At 36.0% G+C, this 25,448-nt stretch overlaps 1 protein-coding gene across 7 annotated transcripts in view; it reads right to left on the bottom strand.

The window, feature by feature from the left end:
* LOC100650962 (F-actin-monooxygenase Mical) overlaps positions 1–25,448 on the bottom strand; it is a 103,559-nt gene that overhangs the window by 2,341 nt on the left and 75,770 nt on the right. For 3 of the 7 annotated variants that reach the window (XM_020863677.2, XM_020863678.2, XM_048407481.1), the window contains exons 2-26: positions 18,031–18,318; positions 16,977–17,301; positions 16,200–16,558; positions 15,827–16,084; positions 15,435–15,637; positions 15,200–15,333; positions 14,825–15,072; positions 14,620–14,742; positions 13,803–14,030; positions 12,475–12,714; positions 11,677–11,818; positions 11,449–11,570; positions 11,176–11,400; positions 10,554–10,713; positions 10,313–10,476; positions 10,032–10,234; positions 9,773–9,954; positions 9,563–9,687; positions 2,220–5,768; positions 2,079–2,108; positions 1,262–1,406; positions 1,028–1,175; positions 846–955; positions 604–777; positions 361–475 (exon numbers count right to left, since the gene is read on the bottom strand). In XM_020863677.2, coding sequence (XP_020719336.2) covers positions 361–475; positions 604–777; positions 846–955; positions 1,028–1,175; positions 1,262–1,406; positions 2,079–2,108; positions 2,220–5,768; positions 9,563–9,687; positions 9,773–9,954; positions 10,032–10,234; positions 10,313–10,476; positions 10,554–10,713; positions 11,176–11,400; positions 11,449–11,570; positions 11,677–11,818; positions 12,475–12,714; positions 13,803–14,030; positions 14,620–14,742; positions 14,825–15,072; positions 15,200–15,333; positions 15,435–15,637; positions 15,827–16,084; positions 16,200–16,558; positions 16,977–17,301; positions 18,031–18,315 — 7,997 coding nt within the window. In that variant the 5' untranslated portion in view covers positions 18,316–18,318. Of the gene's footprint in view, positions 1–360; positions 476–603; positions 778–845; positions 956–1,027; positions 1,176–1,261; positions 1,407–1,990; positions 2,109–2,219; positions 5,769–9,562; positions 9,688–9,772; positions 9,955–10,031; positions 10,235–10,312; positions 10,477–10,553; positions 10,714–11,175; positions 11,401–11,448; positions 11,571–11,676; positions 11,819–12,474; positions 12,715–13,802; positions 14,031–14,619; positions 14,743–14,824; positions 15,073–15,199; positions 15,334–15,434; positions 15,638–15,826; positions 16,085–16,199; positions 16,559–16,976; positions 17,302–18,030; positions 18,319–25,448 lie in introns of those variants that run through there. The other 4 variants (XM_020863675.2, XM_048407480.1, XM_048407482.1 and 1 more) reach the window with 4 other exon arrangements.

Here is a 25,448-nt window from a genome sequence, read left to right as displayed (position 1 = left end):
ATGTAATCGTACATACGATTATGTATAAAATTAATGAAATAGGAATGCTGTAAAGGAGCTTAAGAACTTTTTAATATTTGTAATACATAAATGAAAATAGAGAAATTCAAATATCATTTATGTAATTAAGAAAATTTAAAAAAGTATGAAGAATTGAAAAGCGTTAGCGGTTCATTGTAAAAGTTAATGAATAATTCTATTAAGTTAGTCAAAAACACATACATGATTAAAATGACTACTAAAGTGAGCACAGAAGATGTATCGCTCAAATCAGGAGAAAAGAAATTAGATACGTGCGAAAAACAGGCAACGGTATGTGTAGGAAAGGAAGTTAATGTTTGGGATGTAGATTTACACCACCTTTGTCGCTCCTCTTCTAAAAGAGCAATGAGCGAGTCCCGTTTTGCAACTATTTCCAACATTTCTGTTAAAATCTCTCCTTCTTTTTTTACATCAGCGCTGGTCTTTTTGTCATCTGTAAATTGTCAATATATCCTATTCTTTATAATATTCTTTTATAAATGTATTATAAAATAAAATTTATATTACTATTATATCATTAAACCATTAATAAACATTGAAACATTGCAAGAAAATACTAACCATCGTCAGCTAAGCGTTCACGTAATTCCTGTTGCAATCTTTCATGACGATCTTCAAGTTGAACTTCTTGAGCTCGTACCAAAAGCTCCTTTTCGTATCTGCGTAATTCCGTGCGTTCTTTCATAAGATCGAACCACTCTCTCAGTAAATCCGCTTCTTCCCGATCAGAGCATTCTAAATATTATAAGTACTTTTTATTTTAAGCGTCTACAATGAAATTTTTTGTAGCGATAGATTCTTACCGCCTTCTCCACGAAGTGCTTTTTCAACGCTAACACCTCTGCTTTCCAATTCTCTTTGTTTAACTTCTGTTTCTTCTAGTTTTCTCTGTATCTCTTGAGCCATACGCAACCTTTGGAATATTTATAAGAGAATTATAAATGCTTGAATTACTATAAGAGTATAAAACAGCTTTGTTACATACCTCTTTAATTGTGCTTGTCTAGCTATTCGTTTTGTAGTTTTTGTTTTGCGTGAAATGCTATTGCAAGAACCTTCTGTCACTGTAGCCTTGTGCATGCATGATGCTGACACTGCTGTTGTTTTTGTATCATCATCTGATAAACTATCATCTGTTAAACAAACAATGGATATAAAATATAAGAAATAAAATTTTCTTATGTTCACATAGTTGTGGTACTTAATATCTTATTCATACCTGAAACTTGTGTAGTAGGAATGGTGTAAGTAAGGGGTGGTGGTGGAATTGGCGGCGGGTTTTCATTTAGGAAATTTCTTGTGAGCATACCCTCGCACACACTTTTTGGTCTAGTGTTAGTCTTTGGCGATAAGACTTTATCAAGCTGAAAAAAGATATACTATAACATTGGTTTCTTGTTATTGCTTTGATAAATATAAAAAGATAAATATAAATGATAATTAATGTAAACAATTTTAATATTGGAAATAAAAATTACAATAAACTTCACTATTGGAGTACATTGAACAAGCTTTCAAAATTTCATGATATGAAAATGCAGTTACAAAATACAAATATAGATATCTGCACACTACATAATTTAGCAACTTAATTTGATAAATTAATTAATAAAGAAATAGTTTACTCTATATATAATAGGAATATAACAGAGAATATAGTAACTATCAAATAAACTACCCAGCCACCTGTTTTTCAATAGTATTTTCTTAATATCTATATGTTAGATACAACTTGATTAAAGCACACTAAAAAAGAAAAACGAACATACTGAAATGGCAATTTATGTGTCTGATAAAAGTTACCATGCTTATTTATAGGGCAGATTATTACTACGAGGATTCAACAACGGTACAATACAAAACAATTCCATGTAGCTTATGCCAATCAATATGTTACCCCTTCAAAGCAGACGAGAAAATGCGGCAAACGAAAATAAAATCATAGTACCTGCACGATATACAATAGCGAATACAAATAGTGGCATAAGAAAGCTAATACTGGAAAAATTAGTATCAATGACTTATGAGTTGCTTACATCTGACCCTTCCGAATATGATTTATATAACTGAAACATTTCAGAATCCAATTAGTTAAGAGATACTGGAGAATACGTATACGCTATACAATAGAAGGAATGTAGAGAGACTAGCACGAAGAAGAAATAGGATATACGTACTTTGCCTTTTGTTTTTGACGTCAGACGGAACATAGATAATTTGTCTTTTTGATTGGACGGCGAAGGAGAAGATTCTTTCTTGAAGAAGAAATCTGACACTGCTTGGATGATACTCTTTCTTCTTTCTGGATCTTTCGTCTTTTGCTTCTTATCTCTTTTTACAACGGCAACAGAATTATTTGACTTTGGAAAATCAGCATGTAACAGTTCATCCATTGATTTTGCATTGGCAGCAGATAAGCCAGTAAAATTTATTGCCTCTGCTACAGCCTTCATATTGTCTGTACTCTTGCTCGTTTGCAATTTTAATCCAGTCTTGTTTGCTCCAGAACTGTAGAGTCTCATGCGAGGTTCATGTATTTCTTCTTTAGTTTTTCTCTCTTCCATGGAAAGTTGTCTTCGAGCGACTTTCATTCTTAGCTCTTTAATTTTATCTTCTGGACTGAGACCTAGATCTTCGTCACTCTTTAATCTGGCTCTTTCCCTTGCATCTTGCCTTGCCTTCTCTGCTGTCCTCTTTGCTTCTTCGTGTTTCAATCTTGGAGGTGCGACCGGAGTTCTAAAGTTTTCTTTCTCATTACCTATTTTAATTAATGTGGTATTTTCAGAGGATTGAATATCATTCTTATTAGTTTCTTCACTCGTAGTTTTTCCTGTCTCTGATTTCCAAGGCAATTTCTGTGACTCATAAGATGTTTCACTTTCTACAGACTTCTTGGTTTCAGCAGAAGTAGTATGCGAGGGACTATTTTCAGGTGTTACTATAGATGTAGGCACGAATTTATTAATCAGTGAAACATTAGGAATAGATGGTCTTATTGGCGATAAAGTTGGATTTGAATTGAACGACGAAGCTCTAGCAGCCCTTCTCGCTTTCTTTTCTGCAGACTTTTGCTTATGAGCTTCCACTTTATCCATTAGTAAATCTTGTATTACATTCTTTTGTTTGAATCTTTCTCTGGTAATTTCTTCTAATTTCCTAGAGGTAGCTGGTGAATTAAAGCTGTTATTTACCGTCATTTCTTGATTCTTGATTTCTTCTGCTATCATCTCAGCGGCACGAGATTGCAGAGAGCTTTTGGAGTTCTTTCTCTTAGATTTTCTGACATCTATAGAGTCTTTGGCGTTGCTAAATTCTGCGATTCTAGATTGTAAACGTTTCACATATTCCAGATAGTCAGGATTGCTTGAATCAGCTGTTATTTTCGTTTCTTCTTCTTGCTCAGGTTCCTTTTGAGTTTGACTCGGAACTATTGAAACTTGTGGATTCACAGGACTAGCAAGAATAGTGACTACTTCACTAGTAGTGGTATCTTCAGCTGGTTCAACGATAAGCAAACTATCTTCCTCCATTGATTGGAACAATTCTTTATTTATTGCTTCCGTGATAGATTGATCTTCTTGAACAGAATTTGATTTTGTTCCTACGTTTGATTTAGTATTATTCTCGGATTTATTTATAGCACCGTTTAGTTTATTCATAACATCATCCATGGTAACTGGATTTATTTCTATCACGTTTCTGTCGTTATAAGCTTCTTCCTCTGAGCACGAATCATTCTCTACTTCTAATTTTGCGATAGGAGCGTCGGTAATTAATTTATCTCGTGAACTTGTAAGCGTTGGTGAGCTCTTAATGTTTACGAATTCTATATATCCTCTATTCTTGAGCATAACAGTATTAGAAGCATCTTGCAAACTATCATCAAGGAGTGATTCGTTATCTGTGTCCATAAAATCTATATTTTCACCGTTAGCTAAAAGTTTCGAGGTATTGTTAATAGGAACATCTATCTGTTTGTCAAACTTCGGAAAATCCAAGTCCATATCTGTTAAATCTTCTTGTTTAGCTATCGTAATTGGAGTATGACCTGCTTTCGAAGCATCTGATAATGTAGGTTTCCGCCTTGTGGTTATAAATTCTGGATTAATATTGAACTCAACATCTCGTAGATCATCTGAGACAATGACCTCACCATCACGAGCCCATTCTGAAAATTCTGTTTCCGTAAGGGCAGCTGTGGTGATGTCATTCTCTTCAGAATCATCATGTTTATTGGAAATTGCAGAAGTTATCGATGTAGGAGTACTGCAATTGCTAATGCTCTTTTTGCCATCATCCTGCAGTTCTAACTGCTCAATCTCATTCTTTACTATCTCTAGCTCCATTGAAGTTTTATTCGTGGAAGATATTGGAGCAGGAACTGCAGTGTTCATCTTAGTATTCAACTCTTTGTCGCGTAAAAATGAACACTCTATGGAATCTGGTTCGAATGACTGGCCATCATCGAAGTCTCTATATTTGTTAGCTTCCTCGTCCAGTAACAGATCTCCATCTGTACTGTGAATTTGTAAACGCGGAGGAGACAAATTTACAGCAGGTGATTTATCCTGCGGTTCATCTTCCGCTTCACCATCGCCAGAAGATAAAGAATCGCTGTCTATGTCTGAATCTCCAGTACTGGCAGTCTCTTTCGTTTCTTCCTTGTTTTTACTCCAATCGACTTGGGGTACTATGATAGAGGTCTCATGCAAGGGACTTCGTGGTCGGAAACCATTATTTTCATCTGTAGTCACAGTAAAATTGCTCTCTGTATTTTGAGAGTTTCGCGCATTTTCTAATATTTGTGAGCTCTTAACTGTATGCAATTGACTAGATGCCACTTGTTCTTTCATAGTTTCTTTGTTCTCTATGTCCTTGGATTCACCACAGACAATGTTAGGTGAAGTTTTTGATTTTAATATACTAGATTCTTTTACCAAATCTGGTAAGTGGGTTTTCGATATTTCAGGCAAAATTGTTGCTTTATAAATAGGAGTATCGTTGTTTAATAAGTTCTGTGGGGAACGATTGGCATTGTATGGTTTTATCGGAGATGAAGAGAATATAGCTGTAGGTGATATAGGAGAAAGTTGAGTATTATTCGATCGTAATTTGCTCGTTCCCTGTAAGAATGCTTGCATCGTTGGACTTGGTTCTGGAGCGGGATTTAAGAGCTTTTGATGTTGAGAAATAGCGTCTGTGAAATTTCTTAACTGAGTATCTACATTCGAAGCTGATCCTGACTTCATGACAGAACTACCAAAGGCTGTACCACCGAGTAAATACTTCTTTTTTAGCTCCAAAGATAATTTAGATGCAATACCTTCGGTAGAATGAGTGCGGTTCAATAAATAATCTCCTTTGCGTGGATTTATTAATGGAGCTACATTCGTATTATTGAATCCTAATAAATTCAGCTTACTCTCTTTCTCAAGATGAGAAGGATTTATATTATGATCCGTTTTTAATTGCGACTTCGCGATTTCTAAATCTTTATCTTGTTTGATATTCCCATTAATTGATGAAATAACTTTGCTTTTTACTTGAACTTTCTTAGGCTCGACATAATTTCCCCTGGTTTTGCGGACATACGAATCGTTGATCGTAATTTCTGGAATCTCATGTTGTGTGGGAGTTGCACCATCGTGTTCAAATTCAGAGTCCGTCGATATTTCTGTAGCTGAATTTTCTTCGCTCTCTTCTGACGTACCTTCATTGGAGGCAACCTGTGAGATCACACATAGATTAATAGACGAATAGAAATATTATGAACGTTAAATGTTATCAAAAAGAAAAAAAGATTTGTTTAGTGAATTAGTGAAACAATTAGTGGCAAAGAACATGATGCATTTGGTCAAAAGAGTGTTTTGTAGTATTAATAATATTAAACTTGTTAATTACTTTCATTACTAGAGTCCAATAAGAAATAGTCTGGCATCTTAGAAATGTATATAAAAATATATGATGTTCCTGTTAATACTCGCCCAATGTTTATTGTGAAACTGATCATGATAACCATATGAATTTGTCTAAAATGAGACAGTGAGATTTTTAATAAAGTATTGGCTGGTGGTAATTTCAAAATTAATACAAATTGGTAAGAGAGTTACATTGCCAGTTTTAGCATGAACACTAAATCAAACACAAACAATTAATCAACTTGAGTCACGGTTAATTTAAAATTAGTTCAATAGGTCACTCCATTCGTACATAAAGATGCTTTACCTTTTCTTTAACGGCTTTGGGTATTTTAATAAGATATACCATCAGCCAAGTATAAGTAATATCTTTTTTTCTTTACTTTATTAACATATCTCACACAATTTCCCTAAATGTAAATCATAAAATTGAAAAACATATTGAAAACATACAGTAATTGTGTTTGAAGATTTGTTCATCATATGCACTCATATATGTGATTTAAATATTAATATATATGCTAAGATACTATACATTTATCTTTCTTTGTTCTATCATTTTTAGGAGGTATAGATTTCATAGATTCACGCTTGTCAGAGTTTATTAATGGAGGAGACTTTGTGTGTTGAGAATGTTTATGTTCATCGCTAGTATTTCCTAACGTATTTATTGTTTTACTTATTTCACTATTCCGATTTGCTGTTTCAGACGAATGTTTTAACTTATTAGTCCCTATATTTATCGCGTCATTATGTTTATTAGTATTAATATCTGATTCAATCAATCTCTCATTAATTGTAGCGGAACTTGATTTACAGGTAGAGTTACAGGTAGACTCTTCCAAAGAAGGTGGAACATTAGACTTTTGTTTTGAACTTCTTCTTCTTATTGGAACATCAGGAGTAAGTTGTGCATTGGATATGTCAAGCCTTATTGAAGAACTGAGTTCATGATGTCCATGTTTTCTATCTGGCCTTTTTGGAATTTCATCCGTTAGATTTGGTAGAATTGTATTACTATTTGAATTCATATTCTTTACATGTTTTGGTACTTCAATGTTTTGTTCAACAATCTTAACTTTAGTAACTTGCTCGTGTTCGACAGGTAAGGCTGTTAATTCACAAGAAGATTTGGAACTTTTATATAACGTATCATTTCTATTAGTAATTTCTTTCCTCCTATTTAGAGTATTATCGCTTCTATGTACAATATCGTACTTATTATTGTTAATATTATTAAATTGCGTCGTCGATACTATCTGTTTTACATCAGGCTTTGTATTACTAGCAGAATGAGTTGCGTCATCCATTTTCTGTTCGTGTAATTTGGTTCCTAAGATACCATAATTTAAATGTGGAATCAACATTGTTTGTTGTACATTTTTGGGTCCAAACTGCTTATTTGTCTCTTTCTCATAGAATTCGGTTACAAAAATATTATTGAGTTGCGGAGTTATTTGTTCTGTACGAAGATCAGTTGTTACTTCTTTTCTTCTTTCATCCAATTTAGACACTAACGTGTTGCTGTTGGATTCTAATATTGCTTGTCCTGTATTTGATTCCTGTATTTTGTGAGAACTAGTTGCCATACATTCATGTGATGTGCTCTGTAAAATATCACTTATTAGTGGTGAGGTCAATATTTTTTCTTCTGCATTGATCGCATTATTAGAGGGATTAATTATTATATTTTCATATGATTTAGCATCTAAGATGTTATTGACTTGTTGTGAAGGCAAAGGTGTTTGTTCCGAATTGATTTCATTCGTAGGATGATCAATGATGATACTCTGCTTTTCTTTATGCACTTCAGTTTGTGCAATGTTATTTGAAGTTATATTTTGTCCATTAGAAGGCAGCTCACGTTCTTTCGCTACATTTACATTATTTGCTACGTTTGATTGTTCATTTGTGTCTTCTAAATGCAATTTCGTAGATAAGGTATCCAAATGCAATTTAGATTCAATATCTTCAGTGTCAATCGAAGACATTTCCTCGTTTTGTCGCTCTATCTCCTCAAATTCCTTAACGATAGCGTCAACATCAATTTCATTTAATTCGTCATTATTTATATTGTTATTATTTTTTGGACTTTCGGGTCTTCCATAGTTTAATTCTTCAGAAGATTCTTGCTTTGTTTTTTGGAAATATTTCATTATATCTTTCGTTTCAACTTTCGCAGATAGCTTCGGTTTAATATCTAATTCGACAACTCTAATATCAGGCGAGTTTTCGTTTTGAATACGTGTATTTTGATCTTTTATTTTTTGTTTTCTTACGTCCGTGAAATATTTGTTAATTTTTCGTCGGGCATTTTCAGTGGATAATGGCCGAAGTTCACCCACTGACATTTTATTCCTTGCTTTCCTTTGTCTTAAATCACGTTTTAACTTATCGAATGAACTATTTCCGTCAGGTTGAACCGCTTGATTGTTAGTTTTATTGGGCACTGTTAATTTAGCACTTTCAACAGATGTTTCTTCTAACGACTTTTCATTTGTCGGAGATGGTGAAGTAATAGTCACGATAGGAATTCGTTTAGGATTCTTTATGGATAATTTTAATTTATTATCTTTTGGAATATCATCTGTCGATTTTATGTAGTTTTGTGTACTCTCTGAATCGCAAGTTTCTGTATCTTCTGCGGTCATTTTGTCCTGACTATCGGACATTAATAATTCATCATACAATGTTTCAGTTGATTTGTACATTTCATACGAGGAGGATGGCGACGAATCTCTACTATGGTTTGGAGAAGAAGTTATTAGATCCGGTAGTCTTTCCTTGAGGCTTAAAACTTCTTCGGTGTTAGGCTGGATTGTATTACTGTAACTAGTCTGACTAAATGGAATAGCATCTGGAAGCATAATTCCTGCAAACACTGTTTGCAGTTTTATGTTTGATGTACTAATTGCTTCTGATGTTTCGGGTGTAATATCCAGGTCAGGCATTACTTTATTACTTATTTCATTATGACTAGAAACTATTGTTTGGCTTAATTCGCTACTAATACTTCCTATTTCGTCCAAATTTTCATTAACAGAAATTACCTCATTATTTAATTCATTACTATCAATATTAGTAAGCTTAGAAATAACTTTATCACTTTCATTTGATGATTCACTTTGGACTGCTTGACCGTTATCTAAATTTAAAACACAACTTTCATCTACTAAACTTTCATATTCTGAAATGCACTCATCCACATTATGTATATTGGAATTATTCTGTTCTATCGGATTAGAAACAATTACAGATGAATTTAAATTTACAGTATCATTTTCCCTATTATCTGATAGTAAATTACAAGAGGAATCAGGCAAATGAATTAAACTTCCAGATGCTTTGCTTTGAGATGTGTTCTCTTCACTATCAAATTTTACATCGTTTACTATTGGTTGATCTGTGTTTCCTATTAACGTATTAATTGTCAGTATCTTTTTATCAGGCGATTTTTCAATATCTTCTGTACTGATTATATCTTGATCAACTTCACTATTATTCACGTCTATTTCTTGGGGCGATATAAAATTATGAGTTTGTATAGGAAGTATAAGAGATTCTTGAGTTATATTATCTATAGAATCTTGAGAAATTTTCACCTCCGTTTCCGAACCGGTGTCCGTATCGGAACTACGGGTAGGATTCTTCAGCCAAAACTCCTGTCTTCTAAGCTCTCGAGCGCGTATGTCGTCTTCATCCTCCGTAGCTGTTGTACTTTCATCGTCTGAATAAAAATATAAATCAAGAAAGATAGTTATTTTCATAGTAATAAAGAGCGGAAGCAATCAAACGAAGAATCAAAGCTGTACCTTCGTTCGTGTATTCATCGCTAGAATCTTCATATTCATTGCTTCCAGTATCAGACTGTCCCATTGCAGCATGTGGATGAGAATATCGTAGTGTCCAATTTTTGGCAAGTTCAAGAGTTCCTTCGGTTGTTAAGGGCTGATCTATTGCTTCTTCGTATACTTCGTTATCGTCATCCGAATCGCTGGTGAAACATTAATAAATCGTTTGAAAATCTGTTATCATGTTTTTTTAATTATACTTAGCCGTAAAATATCTCACCTCATGTCTGAAATGTCATCGCTAGAACCCATTTCCGCAGTGGAAGCACCGAAATTTCTATCCGTCCATTCGTCTTCATCCATCTGACTTTGGGGCTCTTCGGCGTCTGATATTCCTGCTAAGTTTTCAAATTCTATTCTCTCAGGTGTTTGTCCGCGATCAAGTAAATCAAGACCAACAACGCCTTCTAAAGGTATCTTTGCCTAAAAACGATATACGTTATTTACATTCTTAAGTTAGAGAGAAAATCGTATACGATGAAGTTAAAGTTGAAATCATACCTTCTCTGGTGTCTTTAGATGTACTGGTGTGGCAGGTATGTTTTCCTTGTTCAACACTGCAACTCTCTTCTTATCTGCGCGAGCTTTTAATGCTCCTAAGAAACCGAAATGTTGTGTACAGTAGAATCGTCCTCCACTCTTGTCCCGATCAAACGTATGGTTTCCTATCGTTGAAGAGTTATTATTGGTAAAAATTCTCTCGCCATTGATTTCCAAAAGAGATTAAGAATAAAAATCGAACCTATTCTCAAAGAGGTAGAACAATATTCGCAACGGAAACAGCCTCGATGGAAAAACTTCCCTTCGGCACTAAGTCTCTCCATTAAATAAACTCTCTTATTGCAAAAATGACACATCTCCGAACCTCCTTGCGCGGGTAACGTTATTATGGGCTTGACATTCTGCAAGAAAAGTACAAGGAAACAAAGTAGTAATTATTAACTTCAAATGTTTAGTACAAAAGAATCTTAGTCAGCGCTTTTCAATCGAATTATAATGTTTTTAACAATGCGTAATTGCATATTAGGTGTTACAATTAGACAATACACGTATCAACATAAATTCCATTAGGATCACAAATATTTTAATTCGGTTAGATCAGTTAATTAACTTAGGAAGAAAAATCTCAAATGTAAAATGATGTTTTAGTGTTATGCACTACACATATATATATATCATATAAAAATATATTCCGTATATCCTGTAAGAAACAATAAATTTACAGATACATGGGTACATATGACGATTCTACTCTCTTGGGAGCAATTATATGAAAAATACAAAGTACAATAGACGTCACAAAGACTCCGGATATCCTGCTGACTATATCCTCCAGTACTGAGATTTTGGAATATCGTATTTACCGATTTGTACACCCTGGGCTCCGCGTCTTGACTTTTATTCGAAAACTGTTCGGCCATAGCCGAAACTTTATTGTACCCGAGGACATTACCCTCTTTGATCTTCCTGTCAATATTCTTCAGGGTATTGTCAATATCAGCGTACTTACTATCTGTCTCCTTTTGATCCCGTCCCTTCTTCTCCATCTTGATTTGTCGAGCTAAAAACTGAATGAAGCATATACACATCTGAAAAACATTGATTATCGAGTACTGTTTAATCACTCGCATGCCAACCTGTTCTCGACTCCACTTCGGCACTCGTTCTACTTTGTCGTGTCGGACAGTACGGCTCATTTTATTCTCCTCGATTTTCTTCTCGATTTCCTTCACGTTCCAATCGGTCTTCTCGATTTTACCTTTATAGACATATGATATTATAAGAAATTTTAATTCGGTATAGGAAAGGAAAATCATATATAACGAAAAAGTACAACAATAAGAAAAATATAAGATAACACAAACCAATGGCACGTAGAAGATCCCTGGGCTTCTTTTCAGCTGGAGCGGATCCCTTCAATTTGTCCTCGATGCTCTTTATTCGGCCAGAGAACTCCTCGTCTATGCTGTTTCTATGATGACCAGCGTGAATCTTGGGTTCTCTATCCTAAAAAGCAGAATGTCATGAAATAAATTTCAATATGCGAACGATGAAGTGGACGACCACAGAATAAGACTCGTGAAAGAACCCTCTTTAATCACAATACAAGTATAAAAAGAAAATTAAAAAAAAAAAAATATTTGAAACTAAAAAATTTATTAATATACATATGTATGTGAAAAATAAATTAGCGTGTCATAATTTATTTCCTTTGCACTGTGTAATGTTAGTGTTACAGTTCCTTAAAGATATATAAGCACTCGCAACCGATGTTACAAACGTCCCTTCTGTTTGAAAATAGTTAGTAGTGCAATTTAGAGCCTTTACATCCTCCAATATTATCGATGCATAAATATCATGCACACCATTTAAAATCATGTATTGCTATTACATAGTTAGTTTATGCACGTTTATAGCTATAATTTTTCGCTTTTGCAACGAAAAGTTATCGAATAATTAGTATGTAATCGTTCTCCTTTAAACGTTATTTGCATACGTTTGCACATGTTAAATGTTTATTATTATCAATGCCATTATTGAAGAAATATATAAAAATAATATTTTTTTAGGACTTGTTTAATCGTTTGTTAAAATCCAAAAAAGAAGTGATAAAAAAATATAAAACAATATGCACTCCCAAAATCATTCACTTTCCAGCTTACTGGATATAATATTTTCTGCTCTAGATATTTCACTCTATCCTTGAAATCCGGCGCAGTTTGACGGTATAAGAATATCGAATAATCTTCGAACGGCTCGTCTTTCTCGCGTTTTGCGTTCGCTTGCAGCATCTGCATACTTTTGTAGAATTGCTGCGTCGCCATGTTTCGCAAATATTGTCGCCTTCTCATACGTTCGGCGCGATTTTTCTCTATATCTGCGAGTCTCTTCTGCCTTTCCTCCTTTACATCCACCGTAAAATCGTACAGTGACATTAATTTAACATATCCATATAGTTACAATGATTGTTTTCTTTATAATCAGCTTAATTTTCATTTTTGAATTATTCACACAATTTGCACAGCTTATGTTACGTGGTTTTCATCGATTAAGTTCGCAACGATCACAATGGTTGAATGCGATACAAAAGAGGATAAAAGAGATCGAGGGTTCTTTAACTCGAGTTTAGCGTTGCTAACATTATTTGTTCTTTAAGAGAAGAAAAAAAGAAAACGAAGATACAGGAATGTCAATGGTTGTTTCTATTTCTTGAGATCTAGATTATTTTATTATTTATCTAATTCTACGGGGCACTAGCCGTGGCTATTAGGAAATAACTCTATATAATCTATTCGTTCTAAACAAACGTTTAGTAAAATAGGACAAATACAAAAGCTGACGTAGCAAATATATTATATAATATATAACATAAATATAAATATCATAGAAAATGTTTACAACATAACCGAGAGTTTTTGTAATGTCCCACTGATACTTTGGTTGACTATACGAAGCGATTAGAATGTAACGACTTCCTTCTGCACCATGGTAATGGTAACTCCAATAATTAAGAGGATTAACAACGATATGATTATCCCACGATACATAAGTGCTTGAATCTTCTGCCACCGTGACTATAGGATATTAAGCATTGTAAGTTTTGTGGGTATGAATGTTAGTGTTCGATTTGTAACCCCTTATGGAATATGTTTATGTAATAAATATGACTTAAATGAAATTAAAGAAACCATTCCATAAAGCGTTAAGTACGCGATCCAATCCTTTGCGATTAATTTCTTTTAACGTTTCATTCAAATATAATATTTCAATATTCACGGAACTCTCAATTTACGAATGCAAAGGATCGATTTAGATATTAAAATAAAAAAAAAAGAATGCTTTTTTTAACCTTGGATGATCTGCTAACTAGAAGCTTTCAAAAACATACGATTAAAAATTTAAATAAAGAAAAATATTCTGTATTTTCTAAAGATGTTACACGTCTACAGATGATACTATACGATTTGGTAAAATGGAAAAGAAAACTTACCACTGTCGCGCCCATCTTCTCCGTGCTTCGTCTCTTTCGAGAACGTCGACTAATCGTGTCTCCCTTCTTATCCGCGGGGTTTAAATTTTCGTTATGTCGCGATCGTGAGTGTCTCGTTCTTGTCGCACTATCTTGTCTGACGATACGGTCAATTAACTGAACTTTTTGGTCAGGTGTTAATTGGCTCAATTGTTTACTATGTGCAGGCCTTTCTTCGTTTTCAGGTTCCTTTATAAAAGACGATCAAATGCAATCGTTATACAATTATACGAAAAGAAAGTCAACAGGTTCGCTACTGTGACGAAGATTAGACTAATTTATGGAAAACGATTTATGGCTTATGGTAATTTCTCGTTAACTTTACTATTATCCGAACGACAACACTCGTGATCCCTATTGAAATGACTTGGTGGTACGAATATTTTCTTCAATGATGATGCAACTATATTCTTTTGAAGTTTATTTCTTATCCAGCTTATCGTAAATCTGTCATCCACTTCTGTAACGTTTTCACTTAACGATATTTTGTTATTATTGTGGTCTAATGATTCGACGGCGGTTTGTTGTGAAAATGTCGTAGGATTGGGATATGACAATGACTCTGCTCTTCGATCGTAAACGATGAATGACTGACTATGATTCCTATGGGACGTAGGATCGGGTTTTCGTGGACGAGGATGGATCTTGTTTGTTAAAAGGTATTGTGACGATTGTAAACATGCGGTCCGTGATATCGGACATGGTACTGAATACTATAAAATACGGAAACCAGTTAATAATCTTCTGACTTCGTTCTACGTCGTACGAATTTACTTACTAATTTTGGATGTTTAATGTACGGGATTTCACCGCGGAAAACTTCGTATATCTGTGTGAGATAAGAAAACATGGCGAGTTTATCGGGGACGTCGCATTGAGCCATTTCCTCTCCTGTCATTATCTAGAAAAATTCACAATTAGAATATCGAGTTGTTTCTCCTTTTATTATTTACGTCAGTAAGTTAAATCGAAATATAGCTTACCGGAGGTATGCTCAGTTCTTTTTCTAAGATATCAAAGGCCAGTTGATTGTTTGTAACCGTATCATCCGGATTTAAATTATGGAAGTCTATTAGATTCGGTCGATATCTGTGAATTATTGCACAAATAGCCAGACCATTCTTGAACGAGGCACCCATATCTTTTATTTGGACCGAGTCGTACAGGGCAACTTGTTTTTGTAACCAGCGAAGGAGCGTGTCTGGATGCACTTGCGAATCTCCTCGTAAATCTATATATCAAGACCGATAACATTAATAAGCTTTATAATATTTACTTATAACAATATAATATAATAAGCTTTATGATATTAAGCTTATTTTAATGTAACTACAATCAAAATATATTGGCAATTCTACCTCGGCGACGTCGTTTCTTAGGAATATCGATGTCGGACTGTACAGGAGGCTGTTTGATGCTGTCAGGGTCATCTGTGTCGACTAAACCTCGCACTTGTATTGGCGTTACAGAGGATACGTTCAAATTGGGGTATCTTAAAATAAATGAAAATTTGTTACGAGTAAATAAATAGCAAATAAAACTATATTAGGCAGATAATTTTATTTTATGGCAATAATAATATAGACATCATACCTGGTATGAGGGTCCAGCGTATATGCGGCGTAATCCCTGTTTAAATTTTCAGGCGTGGTCTGCCCGAGTAGCCTGTAAATAGATTCACGTTCTGCAATTACTTCTAACGGCGATACATTTGCACCCCAGCTTTTGATTGCCCAGCAGGCATCCAAGGAGCTTAAAAATCCTCTCGCACATCCGGATCCCGTTGGCCAGAATGGCTACAAAAATTACACCATGTGTGTATATACGTATATACATGATAATACACCGATAACAAAGAAGATTATTAATATCATCCAACGAGTACAGCGGTATTGTAGGACAGCTGATAAAATTAATCGAAAAGTGCCACTTTGATAAGTCATTAGAATTAAAGTGTAGGACGATAGAGACGTCAGGTGATATACCTCGAGCAGACTATCGCCGACGAGGATCATAAGTAGTCTATGACCCCTACGTTCCAAAATCCGGCTAGCATTCTCCGCCGCATACATAGACGTGAAATCGAACATAGCCACGTCTGGCTGACCGTAATGGTTCACTGCAAATTCCATACCGATCATTTGGTATTCCGTGGAGAATTCAGCAGCTTCACGGGCGTAAAGCATCAATGCTTCGCGATCCACGTTTTCCTTCGCGAGCAACTTCGCTGTATCTGGATAGTCCTGAAATATATTCCAATTAATTAACATCACGCTTATAATTAGCCAGAATCGTTATACAGCTATAACTAGCATATAGTATAGACGAACGTGTAATTATTTTTATACAATGACGTACCTGCAGAATTACTTCCTTATCTATAAGGCTCTGCTTTTTGGCAGTCATAACGAAGTAGTGAGTATCATCTTTATAATATACGATATTCTCTAGATCTATACCAGTCTCTTGATACAGTTCTTTGAAAAATTTCTGGTTGAAGATGAAGGCCACTCCGCTGATTTCTTCTACCCGTGCCTCTGCTTCAGTTCGTTTGTTTATAAAATTCGCCGTTATCGCTATAGCCAATTTACCCCGAAATTCTTTGCGCTTGAAACCCTCCAATGTATTTCTTTTGCCATCGGCGCCGATTAACACGTCGAACTCGTATTGACAGACTGGATGATCAGCGGGGGTAGTTTTCGCTCTCCAACCTATCTCTGAAAGAATTACGAAGCAAGCGATTACAAACTTATGTTTAATATTTTATGACAAACGGTTACATGAAAGATTCGTAGAATTTCTTGCAGCGCAGAAACAAAGCTCCGATACTTTATCGATGAAATTAGAAAATGTTCCTTCTCCAATGTGAATTCAAACGGAGAATAATTTGCTCTTTCCTATTGTATTTATTTTGAACATTCCATTACACCTGCTCCTCAGAATTTCTTCTACCATTTTTCAATTATCAACAATTGTTGTAAAAAAAAAAAAAAAAAAAAAAAAAGAGAAAGGAAAGAACAGTAGAGTAAACAGGAGCGTGAACATTTTACAGGTCAATAAACTTTCACGTGTCGAAAGGGTCGATTATTGGATGAAAAGGGGTCGATTGAGCGTTAGAAAGACTAGATTACTTACTGCCCTCTTCCTGATTCTCCGGTGGCGGTATCAAAGAATCGAAGCTGACACTTTCGTGGAACTCGACACCGAGGATCAAAGCGACTTTCAGCAAGATACACTGAAGTTGGCGGATACTGATGTGATCTATAGATCCAGCGCAGAATTTCCCAAAGAATTTCTTTGCTCCTAGGCCACGAAGATCTTGGATAACAAAGGGCCAAAGGTGAAGGACGTTGTTTCTGGACATCCGGTCTCTTTTTTCCACAACGACAACCTTGGCACCTAACAGCTGGGCTTCTATCGCCGAACGAAGTCCACACGGACCTCCTCCGATGATCAGAACCTGAACAATTAAACATCCCTCGTTATTCCAATTTCCTGAAAGTAAAACATCGGGCAAAATATCGAAAGACATTGCAAAGTTTTTCTTCCCCTTTTCAAACGGAGATTACCATAATTATTTCTTTTTTAAATGGTTGAAAATTTTCTTTTTTTTTAAATTATGCTGGTGTTTTAATCTCTAAATTGAGATTCTGAGAACTCGGATTTAGTCGCGTATTTCAATTCTTACAAGTATATCATTCCTTTTGTTTCATAGTTAATCGAATCATTAGCTTTATCCTCTCTTATGATACGTTTCTATCGCTTGGAAAATTATAACAGATTTCTTACGACAGTGAATGCAGAAGATTTAAATCGATTTAAAGTTGTACAATATTTTTTAATCTTTACCTCTTCTCGTGTATCAAAGTACGTTAAACGAAGTTCGTTACCGAGCAACGCTATCGATAGCGTTTCGTAGCGTACGAACGCACGTAGTAATTTGAAAAGCATCGACAAGTCGAATTATTTGAAAATTATTATTTAAATTGATCCAATAAATATAGAAACATACATGGATCGTACGATCACGCCTTTCTACCTCGATAGATATCATTTCAGGTGAATGAAGTTTCTCCAAGAAACAGTCGTCACGCGATAATATTAAAAACAGCAAGACACAATGAAATTAAGAAGAGAAAGGAAAGAGATTCGCATAAGAGATCGCATAAAATATTCTCGGTATACTTACTCTTGTATTCGGGCATGCTTTGCCACGATTGTAACATTTGTGATTGGCCCTCTGATCAAATTTTTTCCATAGAGCTTGCGCCTTCCACGATCGCAACTTGAGTCTCAATTTTGGATAAAATTGATTGATCGTATTTGGTCTGATCTTGAGTAATTCGCAGAGATGCCGAAAATGTCCAAGAATGGATTTTAACGTAGTGGCATTACAAAACAAATCGAACTCTTCGTTGGCTTTCGCCACCTCTGTCGAGTTCATTGTTTGCTTTCGACCCTGCTGATGCTCCATTACCTGCAACAAATCGATACTTGTTATAAATCTTTTTATACGACCAGCCTAAGCAAAAGCGTCGTAAACACCGCAACTACTAATACAAATTGCTTCGTGTATCAGGTAAATTAACCTTCTCGTATCTACGGATAAGATAACTCTGGCGGCGCAATGTCGTCCATAGATTCGGGAAAAAATCGATCTGTACGATATCTCTTTGGCTAAATCGAAGAGACGCGTATCTAGCCTTTGCTGAATATTACATAACGTTGTACGTTCGAAAAATATATTTGTTTTAAACGTCGGATAAAAGTCAGACTGAAAGGTATCTTTGAATAAATCTAAGGACGCATCCGAGATTGCAACGCAACTTGATAATTTCAAAATTCATTTTCCCAATAACGTTTTCTTTTTAGGAATTCTTGTATATTGAAATACAAAAGTTTCTACGAATTTCTGTCGCTTTGTTTGCTCAGACCTATCGTATAAATTTGATAGACATCATAGGGACGCCGTTGTGTTCGCCAAAATTTCGTTCAAAGTCTCAACGACTGAAACGCACTGAAACTTTCAAAGACGAGTCTTTCCTATTCAAACGTTTATTAGATTGTCCGAAAAGTTTCTTTCGTTTTATCCACGTTTTTCGTTTTGTATTATTTTCTCGAATTACGTACGATCCATTTCCTTCTGTTCAGATGAACACCGCGACACTTCACAGACTTGACGTTTCACGTTTGTACGAAGGTACATTGTTGGAAAAGCACGTCTGCGGAAGAAAGACACTTTCCCGACAACCTGATGTATATTTCCGTTTACACAATTCTTGTCAACGTTTAATATTTCTTTTCAACTTTTGTGCGTTAACTTTTGTGGCGAATCTATTGGGTTGGCAACTAAGCGATTGCAGGTTTTGTCATTAGGTGGTATTGACAAAATCCGCAACCACATAGTTGCCAACCGAATATTCGAGCGAGGCAAATTTTAGCGATAGAAATTCCACCCGACCAACAAAACAATGATAAATTACCAATTTTGAGGATCTTGTGAGACGCTACCGTAGGGAGAGAGCTCGTAACACGGCTACGTACGGTTTCAAGCTATTCGTGCCGACGTTATTTCCACGACTTTAAAGGAACAGAGACTAATCTAACCAGAAATACTGCATCCTTCGATGACTAACGCTAAGCGAAGTTGATACAAAGTTAATACGCGATAATTTCAATCGAATAATTGCACACCACCGGCTACTCGCTTCCGATCGAGATTTATCGCCGATCGCTTGCGGCGGAAAGGAAAAGGAGCACGTAGAAATTCATCGAATTCGCGATATAAATTGCCCGGCACACGATGCTTCGTAATTAAATTCGTACAACGATAATTTAGAGATTGGCCTGGATGGTAAAACGGAACGAGTGCCGATTAACGACAAACAACGTGGATATTAAATAAATTTGCGAAACGAGCGTACACGAAATAACGATACATAAAATTTCGCGCGCAACGTTAATGTGGCACAGAGAACGTTTCTTACGATCGGTACAATTCACCTAAATACCAGTGCATCTATCGATCGTATTTATTCCGTTCGATGGCTCATTGCGGTTTCTTCTTCTACGTCTCGTGATCCTTTTCCGTTCCTTTTGCCTCTGACACAACGCGAATTTATCCTGGAATTTTTCACCGCAGACGCGTTTTATTTTCGTATCGAATATTTCTGTCTTTCGAGCGTGGAGAAGAGAAACGTCGCGTTGTTTAAAGCGAACAATACCGCATGCTGATTTCTTTCGTGCTGGGTTTAGACGCTCGATGAAAGCATCAAACGCGCGTAATTTTGCACGTACAGACGTTAGAATCTTTTTAGCTATCAGAGATGCGAGACAAGTTTTAATAAACTTCTAGGAAATTGTTCGATTTCATCGAGACGATCGAACGGAATATCTCAATTACCTGTAGACTCCTTTTCACGGAGATTTCGATATCTTCCGATATCTTCTCCAAGAATAATTTTCAATATTTCTTTTTTTTCCACAACGATCTACGATATTTTGTTTCTTCAATTCTCGAAGGCTAACCCGAGCGAAATTTTACTTTCTTCGAATTTTCTTTGAACGTTACCATTCGTAATAATATTATCGCGCTGTTATTTACATGTTAATTACTGTAACCATGGGTCTTATTTATCTTCTTTATTGATTACCGCAATTTCATCCACAATAGCGCAAACGTGATTTCCTTTGACAATAACGTTCAAGGATTAACGACATCGTATCGCATCTGTACGCCATCGTCGATTCAATTGCGCATCTCGATACACGTTCAGACGATATTTATGAAGCGTACGCTGGGAATTTTAATTTATCCTACTTTTTATCGAATTTACAATAACGCGTTATCCGCATCTCGCGTTCGAGTCGATACGTTTCGTAAGAACGCGTACTAGTTTTAATCGAAAATGTCGGATATCGATGGAAATATTGGCGCGATCTATGTTGTACGGATGACACGATGCCTTGAATCGATTCAAGATAGAAACGATTAGATAACACGATTTTCTCGTACGTAAGGACGTAAATTGTAGATCTTGTTACATTTAGCAGGTTATCAGGAAGAGGATGGTTATTTCTAGGCTCGTTTCTAAGTACTCGCCGATAGGCTTAGCCTATGCGAGATAATAGAAAATCGATAGGAGCAGTTGCACGAGGCAGACGAAAGTAGCGTCACGTGCTTTGAGAACGAACGTTATGGAATTACGAATGATTTTTGACGTATCGATCATCGAATAATCCAATTGACGCAAACGCTGAGTTATGTGTACCCCCGCGATATGGTTATCACGTGTACTTGAAGTAAAACACGGCGCATAACTTTGCCAAGAAAACCCTATCTTTAACCGTGCAAATTGCTTGTTTGTCGGTATAATTTCCACTTTTCTGGAACGCTTTGAAGGGAAAATTGAAATTTCGAAAAATCCTCCCAGCGTTACCTGGGGGAAACTGTTACCAAACGAATGAACTTTGATTTTTTGATTTCAGATGATCCAGCACCAGGTTATCAGGGGCACCGCAATTCTACCTTTTTTCCGAGACGCGTCCGAATAATTGCTGCCATTGCCGTATTTTTTAATATTTCTCTGTGAAAATTTTATACAATATCCTTCGAATGTCATACTTTAATGTACTATTGGTTTTAACCCTTTGAGTGCTGACTACTCGCGGCCTATGTCGTCCGTACGGACGGCGCGCGTCTAGCGCTGACGATCGCTGTGGACGGAATACTTTTTCGTTAGACTGAACTCTGTCGATTGACTACTCAAAGCGCAAATCGTAATAAGTTATAGTAATTCTTTTGCACGAGATTAAACGATTCAAGAGCGTTATTTTTTAGTTATTTTTAATTATTTATTATAAACATGGAAATTTACAGTTAACTAGAATTTGGGTAATAAACTAGAAAACGATAAACTAGAAAACTAAATTTAGTAAATATAACGCGAGTTAATAATTTAGTTGTGTGTGAAAAGTTCAGTGCTTGAGAAAATTAAAAAAACCAGATGTAGAGTTTTCTTACAAGTGGTGACCACTTCAACAATAACGAGGCGCTATTGGCATTTGTTTACTGCCGTAAGGAATGCATTTATATTTATTTCACACAAACGTGATAGTATCACTTCTGCGTAGGTGTTCGGAAAAATTGAAAAACCCATACATGCGTCCTTAGCCCGTGCCGGGCACTTACAGAAAGCGCATATATATGTCCTTAGTCCACACCGATAGCTTTCGCCAGACACCTATACGCGCCCACAGCACTCAAAGGGTTAACAAAGAGATTTTAACTGTGACGTCACAAATAATTCACAAAAACATGCCTTATTTTGTACGAATTAACCTTAGCCCTCCCTTAATTGATCAGAAGATACGTAAATATTAATTTAACAGTCGGTTGTTCAAACAAATACATTCACCATTCGAGGAATTTCGCTGTTAAATAACGAAGAAGATGAAAGATCTAAACTAACGAGCTATATATTTACTAATTTCAGTCAAGTGTTATTATTAAATAAAGAAGATTTACAAAATCTGAAGTAACAAGCCATTCAATTTCCGCCACTTAATGTACATTTATATTGCTCGCCTTTTATTCGAAGAATTTCATAAGGTAATTCGGAATAGAAGAAAATGAAGCGAATAATATCATCGAATCACAGGTGATCGGAAGAGTTTATAATTCGGATTTTAGGCCGTACAATTTCAATTTGCATCGTGTATCATGTCGTACCACTGTCGCATGAAACACACGACGTAAGCCAGGTACGTCTCAACCTTTTATCCTACCTTCTTCTAATTAGTTTTAACCACATCCACGCAAAAGGGTAAAGGATATAACGACAATTTTACGATGTTCTTTTGCAAGGACAATAGGCAATATTTCTACGTAAATATCCATGCTGTAAAATTAAGGGACTTACTATAAATTTCCCAAATCATTTACAAACCTAACGGTAGCAAATTTATCGGGATTAGTACAACGCAGAAACATTTCACGGAAGAAAACTCCGCTTCTAATGGTAAACATCATCGAGGTTGGTAATCGAGAGAAAGAGAGAGAAAGAGAGAGAGAGAGAGAGAGAGAGAGAGACAAAACGATGAGAGGCGAGTAGGCAGATCTAGGCGAGGTGGTCGCCCCGGACCATCCTCGAGCCACTCGAAATGTCACGAGGTGCTGGCCGACATGCCTTCTGCGTGCCTTTCGACTCGACCATACAGATCATCGGTGCTCGTCTTCCGATAAGTGCGAGCTAAATACAGCGGGATGCCGAGAATCGTGGCGATGCGCTGGTGCCCGTATCAGCCACGGACTATGGCTGAAGAGAAAGAGGTGGTGAACGAGGAACAGGAGAAGAGATATTCGGTCACGCTCCGGTATTGATTTACGAATCAATTTAGAAACGACTTCCGCGATACGAGTCCCATAATTCACGCGGATTAGTCGGCTACGCCGTACAGTTTCCAATGCACTGCCGAAGGCGCTGCAAATGGCCTACTAGCGCCAATCTTCCTCTAACTAAGCTGTTTGAAGTTGTAACTAAAAACCGAGCAATAAGGCAATTAGAAGCGTCGCTATGTGCATACTGTTTGATGTATCGCGTCATAGCGTGTTGTTTTCACGACGATCGCGTTAAACGATTCGCAAGGAAGAATTGAACGGTTTAAAAGTATAAACGGCATCGTTCGGGTTAGGTATAGTATCGATCATTGACACGGAAGGTTGGGACGAAAAGAGGTTCTACCGTTCTTCCATGTTTTTATCGATTCACCTATGTTGTATGTTTGAAGTTGAGTATTTGCTCGAATGTATTGAATGGAATTAAAGCCATCCGTCATCCACCGTCTAATTGACAAACGCCTCGCTATTGTTGCTAACGCTAGAGCTACCATAACGGTCGAAATGGTTGGGTCTACAATTTTATAACCCTGTCGATCCTCGTTTAGGGATTATGTTCCAGATGGACTAATAATATCGGAAATGCACACAGTAACACGAGGGAATTCTTTTTGCAAGAAAGTAGTAAAACAACAAATATACAAATATTCTATCAGACGTATATTTTAATATTGTTGCTAACGCTAGAGCTACCACAGCGGTCGAAATGGTTGGGTCTACAATTTTATAACCCTGTCGACCCTCGTTTAGGGATTATGTTCCAGATGGACTAATAATATCAGAAATACACACAGTAACACGAGGGAATTCTTTTTGCAAGAAAGTAGTAAATCAACAAATATACAAATATTCTATCAGACGTATATTTTAATATTGTTGCTAACGCTAGAGCTACCACAGCGGTCGAAATGGTTGGGTCTATAATTTTATAACCCTGTCGATCCTCGTTTAGGGATTATGTTCCAGATGGACTAATAATATCGGAAATGCACACAGTAACACGAGGGAATTCTTTTTGCAAGAAAGTAGTAAAACAACAAATATACAAATATTCGATCAGACGTATATTTTAATATTGTTGCTAACGCTAGAGCTACCACAGCGGTCGAAATGGTTGGGTCTACAATTTTATAACCCTGTCGATCCTCGTTTAGGGATTATGTTCCAGATGGACTAATAACATCGGAAATGCACACAGTAACACGAGGGAATTCTTTTTGCAAGAAAGTAGTAAATCAACAAATATACAAATATTCTATCAGACGTATAATTTAAAGAACAGTCTTTTGTCTTAACTATCGGTAGCTCTAGCGCTGATATTGCTAGTTCGTACACGTTCAATATTTCGATTTACGTAGGCTGACACTAACTTGAATTATAACGATTATATATATATAAATGTAGGTAGTTGTACGCGTAGTTAACACAGTTTAACTTAAGTCACGATTATGTCACGATCTGTTATGTATGCGTTTCTGTTTTTTGACAAGTTTACGTCTACCGTTCTGCTTTAGCATGTACGTGTTCTTGTTTACGCGTAAGTTTCACGGTTACTGTTCTGTCTTATTTTGCATGTGCAACTGAACGTCACTGCAAAGCTGGGAGGCAAATGGAAATGAAGAATTTTTTCATATAACGAACGTGCATCACATATGTGCTTACGTTCTCTCCTACGAAAAATAGTATGCAACGTGAAATACAAGTACAAATAGAAAAATAAGATATTCCTTCGAAAGTAGCTCTAGCGGGTGTACCAAATTAATGGCATACGTATATGGCCTCAAAGAAACTTATTACGATTCGTCGCGCGGTTGTGAAGAAAAATTGATTTATCGCATCATATACCACTTTTATGCTACTGCTTCTTCCGCGTGTTACGTACATACTATTCAAAATATCAATGTTACTCTATGATTCCTACTGCCATACATCCGTAGACACACACACAAATCAATAAAAAGTAGAATTTCCCTGCTCCGATATAAAGAGCACTAAATACACATTTGCGAAACGTTCTTGTTGAACCAAAAAAGAAAAAGGAAGACGCAATTTAAAATGCTCGATAGAAAGAACTCATCAGGTATATTACCTTACCTGAGCAACAAATCCAAACTACAAACACAGAAATCGAAAAGCTTAATCCTCTCGCATTTCCCATCGCTTTTATCGGGTTAAAAGAACAAAGACACCCCCGAGGATCTTTCGCGAGA

This window comes from Bombus terrestris, chromosome 7, assembly GCF_910591885.1.
Source record: "Bombus terrestris chromosome 7, iyBomTerr1.2, whole genome shotgun sequence".
In the NCBI taxonomy this organism is placed as follows: domain Eukaryota; kingdom Metazoa; phylum Arthropoda; class Insecta; order Hymenoptera; family Apidae; genus Bombus; species Bombus terrestris.
The sequence above is the reverse complement of the archived record's forward strand: the minus strand, read 5'-3'. Positions and strand labels throughout refer to the sequence as shown.